Source organism: Tachyglossus aculeatus, chromosome 15 (genome assembly GCF_015852505.1).
Source record: "Tachyglossus aculeatus isolate mTacAcu1 chromosome 15, mTacAcu1.pri, whole genome shotgun sequence".
Lineage (NCBI taxonomy): Eukaryota > Metazoa > Chordata > Mammalia > Monotremata > Tachyglossidae > Tachyglossus > Tachyglossus aculeatus.
The window spans coordinates 18,305,019-18,311,579 of NC_052080.1; the positions used below are offsets into that span (position 1 = coordinate 18,305,019).

Here is a 6,561-nt window from a genome sequence, read left to right on the forward strand (position 1 = left end):
ATGAGGAAAAATGGGAGGAAAAATAGCCTGCTGCAGGGCCAGAGAAAGGGGGTGAGGTAAACCTTCATGACATTTGCAGTTTTAACTCCCTTTTGGAGTGGGGAGGTGGAGAATCAACTGATGGTATTTATTTGAAAGCTGTTTGCAGAGCACTGAACTAAAACACCTGGGAGGGTACAATATGACACAGAAGCAGTGTGGCTAAATGGGTAGAGCGCAGTTAACAGGAACCTAGAGCTCCTGGGTTTTAATCTTGGTTCTGCCACCCGCCTGCCGTGTGACCTTGGGCGAGTCATTTTGCTTCTCTGGGCCTCAGTTACCTCACGTGCAAAATGGGGATTAAGACTGTGGGACCGGGACTGTGTCCAACCTGATTAGCTTGTTTCTACCCCAGTGCTGAGTACAGTGCCTGGCACAGAGTAAGTGCTCAATGAAGGCTATTAAAAAAAACAATCCAACAGAGTTGGTAGACACAATCCCTGAAAATTATCATCTTCGCAGAGGAGCTGGGATTTTAAGACCCTCTAGGGAATCGTGCTTTGGAGTAAAAGCTCTCCTGTAATAGTGCTATGGGTGTTGACTGACCTGAAGCGAGGGATCCCCCCCAAGGGAAGCCGAGAAGAGGTTTCTGGGCCCCGATATTCCATGCGAGGGGTCTTCCTGACCCCAGTCCCAACTGGAGATAACCGGGATACAGCTCTGGAAACCATTCCAGACCCACAGAATGACGCGGTGCCTTGCTGTGGGCAGACACGGTGGACGGGCTTTCGCGCATGGGAAACCAGTCGCCTTCTGAAGGAGCCCACTGGCTCTGGGTGGGTGAGGCCTTGGTCTCAGCAAGAGCCTGAGCCGCTAAAGCAGTCTCCTCTCCCGTCTCCGCTAACTTTTTCACTTGGCTTCCAATACCGTGGGTTTTCCTTTTCTCTTCTCGGAGGCGCTTTGCGAGCTTCTGGGAAAGACTTGGGTTGCTCGTTTCCTTATGTGGAAACGGGTCCACCTGGGGACCAACTACCCAATTTTTATTCTCTGGGGTTGGCTCTGAGAGGGTCAGGCTTTCTCCCAGGCCTCCTCTCGGGCCACGCCGCCCCAGGTTTTCCATTCCGGCCACCCCGTCCTCCACGGCTTGGTTGCTCCACCCGAAATTCCTAGCGGTTTCCACGCAGCCCCTCATACTCCCGGCCCTGACCCGGCCTTCGAGATCCCAGTTCTCCGTCCCACCCGTTTGGAGCCGAGCCTCACAAGGGCCAAACGGGCGAGGTGTCTTGAGATGACTCGGTATCGCGGGGGCTTCTTCACTAGCTTTGGGGTCTCGCCTGTCGTTCTGCGGTGATGCTTGGATGGCTTCCCTGACTGTCTTCCCTTTGCGGAGATGGCAAACTTCGGCCAGAGGTTTGAGGCGCGCAGAAGGGAGGATGGCATCACCCAGGACTTCTGGAGCACGTCTCCCATCCCGACTCGACGTACGTTCCATAGGGCAGGCCTGAAAGGAGTCAAATGTTGTAGGATTTTGATTTCTGCTCTCCCGTGATCCGGACAACCTTTTTTCAAGTTCTGCTGCACAGAGCGAGGCTACGGCTTCCTGGGCCAGCCCCACTGTCATCAGTTCATTATTCCGTGTCCTTTGGAGGGTCAGTTTCACTCGATTCTTCATCTCTTTACTCACTTGAACATCCCTTGCTGATCTCAAACCAGAAACCTCCGGGGACCGTGAAGATGAAACCGTCTCTTCTGATTTTGCCACCATTGTTTTTCTAGTTGTCCCTTTGGTGGCATTCCGCTCCGGGGCTGTGACGGAGTCTTCGCTTGGCCCCTTCTCTTCCTTACTGGGCTGAGGCGGAGCTGACTTGGGAAGACGGGCTTTCCGTTCGGGAGGAGGGGTTTCTCCGGGCTCCACGATGAGACGTGCCATCTTACAGTGAGGCAGATGAGACTTCAACCGCTTAAACGGCTTTTTGCAGTGAGGGCACAACTCGATCCCTGGGTGAACTGCTGCCATCTTCCTGCACGAGAAGTAAACGGGATGCTTTACTCAGGAGCAAGCACGTCAATCCATCAGTCGTATTTATTGAGAGCTTACTGTGTGCAGAGCATTGTGCTCAGTGCTTGGGAGAGTACACTACAACAAAATTAGCAGGCACATTCTCGGCCCATGACGAGCTGACAGTCAAGAGGAGACCATTAATCTTTGTCTCTTGGTAGTCCAAGATCATGGCCTAATGGATAAGAGTGTGGGCCTGGGAATCAGAAGGTCCTGGGTTCTAATCCTGTCTCCACAATTCTGCTGTGTGACCCCGGGTAAGCCACTTTACTTCTCTGTGCCTCGGTAATGTCATCTGCAAAATGGAGATTAAGAGTGTGAGCCCCATGTGGGACATGAACAGTGCCTGACCTGATTAGCTTGTATCTATTATGTTGCCAACTTGTACTTCCCAAGTGCTTAGTACAGTGCTCTGTACACAGTAAGCGCTCAATAAATATGATTGAATGAATGAATCTACCCCAGCACTTAGTATAGTGACCGGCACATAGTAAACCCTTAACAAATACCTTTTTTTAAAAAAAAAAAAAGCAGTACCACTAAGTTGACAAAAAAACTCTTTAGTTCATGTTGGTTTCCGGGAGATAGTTCAGCCCTTCTAGGGTGTGATAGTTACACTCTACCTGCTGGAAAAGACACTGAAACACCTCCCAGGGTATCGGAAACATCTTCAGCTCACAGGTTTTCACTCTGGCACTTCCAGAATGAGGTCACCTAAAATGATTCTTTTGCTCTTTTGTTCATTTCTCTCCCCCTCACCCCCATCCAGTTTAGTTTCTCTCCTCTCTCCAGGCCTCCAAATGAATCTCAAATCAATTTCGTGAGCCCCAAGTGGGACATGGGCTGGGTCCAACCTGTCTAGGTTGTATCTACCCTAGCACTTAGTACAATGCCTGGCACATAGTAAGCACTTAATGATGGTATTTATTAAGCACTTACTATGTGCAAAGCACTATTCTAAGCACTGGGGGGATACAAGGTCATCAGGTTGTCCCACGTTAATCCCCATTTTACAGATGAGGGAACTGAGGCACAGAGAAGTTAAGTGACTTGCCCAAAGTCCCATAAAGAAAATTCTCCTGGAAGCATGAAATTTCTCTCTCTCTCCTCCTCGCCCATGTCTCCCTTCTAATTTACGGGTGCAAGGAGTTTACTTCTGAGGAGCCGAGCTCCCTCTCTCCATCACACTCCATCACACTCACTGCTTCCGCAAGGCCTTCGTACACCAGCCTTCTCTCCGCAGGCGAACACCGAAGGTTGGTGAGTGTCCTCTCCGGCTGGAGGCCTGCCTTCCAAGCTGGAGGCCTCTCTTCACACTTCACACCCTGGAAAGCTGAGGAAGGTCGATCTGAATATTAAAAGTTCAGCGTCACAAGCTAGTCATCTCCCACAGCCCCCACTCCCATCCCTTCACTTCTCTGGGCCTCAGATTTCCCGTGTGGCTTAGTGGAAAGAACATTCATTCATTCATTCAATCATATTTATTGAGCACTTACTGTGTGCAGAGCACTGCACTAAGCGCTTGAGAAGTACAAGTTGGCAACATATAGAGACGGTCCCTACCCAACAGCGGGCTCACAGTCTAGAAGGGGGAGGCAGAGAACAAAACAAAACATATTAACAAAATAAAATAAATAGAATAAATATGTACAAATAGAGTAATAAATACGTACAAACATATATACATATATACAGGTGCTGCGGGGAAGGGAAGGAGGTAAGGCAGGAGGATGAGGAGGGGGAGAGGAAAGAGGGGGCTCAGTCTGGGAAGGCCTCCAGGAGGAGGTGAGCTCTCAGTAGGGCCTTGAAGGGAGGAAAATGGGATTGGGAGTCAGAGGACGTGGGTTCTAATCCCTACTCCGCCACTTGTCCGGCTGTGTGGCCTTGGGCAAGCCACTTAACTTCTCTGTGCCTCAGTTACCTCATCTGTAAACTGGGGATTAAGACTGTGAGCCCCACGGGGGACAACCTGATTACCTTGTGTCTACCCCAGTGTTTAGAATGGTGCTTGGCACATTGTAAGTGCTTAACAAATACCATAATAATAATTATTATCATTACCCCAGGGCTTAGAACAGTGCTAGGCACATAGTAAGCGCTTAACAAATACCAAAATTATTATTATTATTACCCCAGGGCTTAGAACAGTACTTGGCACATGGTAAGCGCTTAACAAATACCATAATTATTATCATTACCTCAGGGCTTAGAACAGTGCTTGGCATATAGTAAGTGCTTAACAAATACCATAATAATAATAATAATATTAATATATTAAGTATATTATTATTATTACCCCAGGGTTTAGAACAGTGCTTCTTGCATAGTAAGCGCTTAGCAAATACCATAATTATTATTATTATTACCCCAGGGCTTAGAACAGTGCTTGGCTCATAGTAAGCGGTTAACAAATGCCATCATTATTATTATCTGTAAAATGGGGATTGTGACTCTGAGCCCCACGTGGCAAAGGAGCTGTGTCTAACCCGATTTGCTTGCGTCCACCCAAAGGCTTAGTACAGTGCTGGCACAGTGGAAAGAGCACGGGCTTTGGAGTCAGAGGTCATGGGTTCAAATCCCGGCTCTGCCAATTGTCAGCTGTGGGACTTTGGGCAAGTCACGTAACTTCTCCTCACCGTGCCTCGCTCTCGCCTGTCCCGCCGTCGACCCCTGGCCTGGAATGCCCTCCCTCCGCACATCCACCAAGCTAGCTCTCTTCCTCCCTTCATAGCCCTACTGAGAGCTCACCTCCTCCAGGAGACCTTCCCTGACTGAGCCCCCTCCCTCCTCTCCCCCTCCTCCCCGCCTTACCTCCTTCCCCTCCCCACAGCACCTGTATTTATGTATATATGTTTGTACATATTTATTACTCTATTTTATTTGTACATATTTATTCTATTTATTTTACTTTAATATGTTTTGTTGTCTGTCTCCCCCGCCTAGACTGCGAGCCCACTGTTGGGTAGGGGCCGTCTTTATATGTTGCCAACTTGTACTTCCCAAGCGCTTAGTCCAGTGCTCTGCACACAGTAAGCGCTCAATAAATGATTGAATGAATGAATGAATTCTCTGGGCCTCAGTTACCTCATCTGTAAAATGGGGATTAAGACTGCGAGCCCCATGTGGGACAACCTGATCACCTTGTAACCTCCCCAGCGCTTAGAACAGTGCTTTGCACATAGTAAGCGCTTAACAAATACCAACATTATTACTATTATTATCACCTTGTAACCTCCCCATTGCTTAGAACAGTGCTTTGCACATAGTAAGCGCTTAATAAATGCCATTGTTATTATTATTAATTAAATTTTCCTTGAGTTGAAGAGAACAAGTCTCTGTCTTCTGCAGACCCAAGGACTGCAAATGCAGTGGGAATTCTGTCTGGGATCCTTTGATGTCAAAGGGGCATTTCCACCCCCCCTCTTCAACCTCCCCTTCCCAGAAATTCCCAATTCTTGCTCTCCTGGGAATCCCTGCCTGGGAAAGAGGAGTGGGGGGGCCTCTTCCCCCACAGCCTGCCCCCCCCGATGCCTGACCAATTTCCAACACTCCCGGATCCCTCCCATATTTCCCAGATTTCCACGCCTCTCCTATCTCGACGTCCCCGACTTATCCAGCAGGAAACGGGGTGGATTTGGGAGCCGCCTCGTGCGGGAGAAAACAGGCAAAATCCTTGGGCAGCCTCCGGCGAGGACCCCCGCCCCTTCCAAGGCCCCCTTTTTTTCCCCAGGCGGGGCGGGCGCGCTACTGCGCAGGCGCCGAAGAGGCAGGACGGGGGCGCTAATGCGCAGGCGCGGAGAAAAAAAGAAGGGGTTCTGCCCCGGCTGAGGGCGCCACTGCGCAGGCGCGGAGAGGCTGGATGGCGTTCGGCCCCGGCTGAGGGGAGGCGGGGGCGCTACTGCGCAGGCGCGGAGAGACGGGAAGGGGTGCGGCCCCGGCTGAGGGCGCCACTGCGCAGGCGCGGAGAGGCTGGGTGGTGTTCGGCCCCGGCTGAGGGGGGCGGGGGCGCTTCTGCGCAGGCGCGGAGAGAAGGGAAGGGGTTCGGCCCCGGCTGAGGGGAGGGTGGGGGCGCTACTGCGCAGGCGCGGAGAGAAGGGAAGCGGTGCGGCCCCCGCTGAGAGGAGGCGGGGGCGCTTCTGCGCAGGCGCGGAGAAAAGGGAAGGGGTTCGGCCCCGGCTGAGGGGAGGGTGGGGGCGCCACTGCGCAGGCGCGGAGAGGCCGTATGGCGTTCGGCGCCGGCTGTGAGGCGGTGGTGCTACTGCGCAGGCGCTGGAGGGGCCGGATGGGGTTCGGCCCCGGCTGAGGGGAGGCGGGGGCGCTACTGCGCAGGCGCGGAGAGAAAGGAAGGTGGGCGCGCTACTGCGCAGGCGCCGGAGAGGCCGGAAGTGGTTCGTCCCCGGCTGAGGGGAGGCGGGGAAGACGCCGGAAGTGGCGGCGCTGAGGGGGCCATCGGCGGCCGCCTGAGGAGAGGCCCCAGGGACCGGCTGCCGGCCGATACAACGACGGCGACGACGGCGACAACA

General features: G+C 52.3%; 1 protein-coding gene across 6 annotated transcripts in view; it reads right to left on the reverse strand.

Annotated features, from left to right (window-relative positions):
* Window positions 1–6,561, reverse strand: part of C15H17orf80 (chromosome 15 C17orf80 homolog) — a 30,019-nt gene that overhangs the window by 5,213 nt on the left and 18,245 nt on the right. For 3 of the 6 annotated variants that reach the window (XM_038757432.1, XM_038757433.1, XM_038757428.1), the window contains exons 3-4: window positions 3,241–3,386; window positions 586–2,000 (exon numbers count right to left, since the gene is read on the reverse strand). In XM_038757432.1, coding sequence (XP_038613360.1) covers window positions 586–1,996 — 1,411 coding nt within the window. In that variant the 5' untranslated portion in view covers window positions 1,997–2,000; window positions 3,241–3,386. Of the gene's footprint in view, window positions 1–585; window positions 2,001–3,240; window positions 3,502–6,561 lie in introns of those variants that run through there. The other 3 variants (XM_038757430.1, XM_038757429.1, XM_038757431.1) reach the window with 3 other exon arrangements.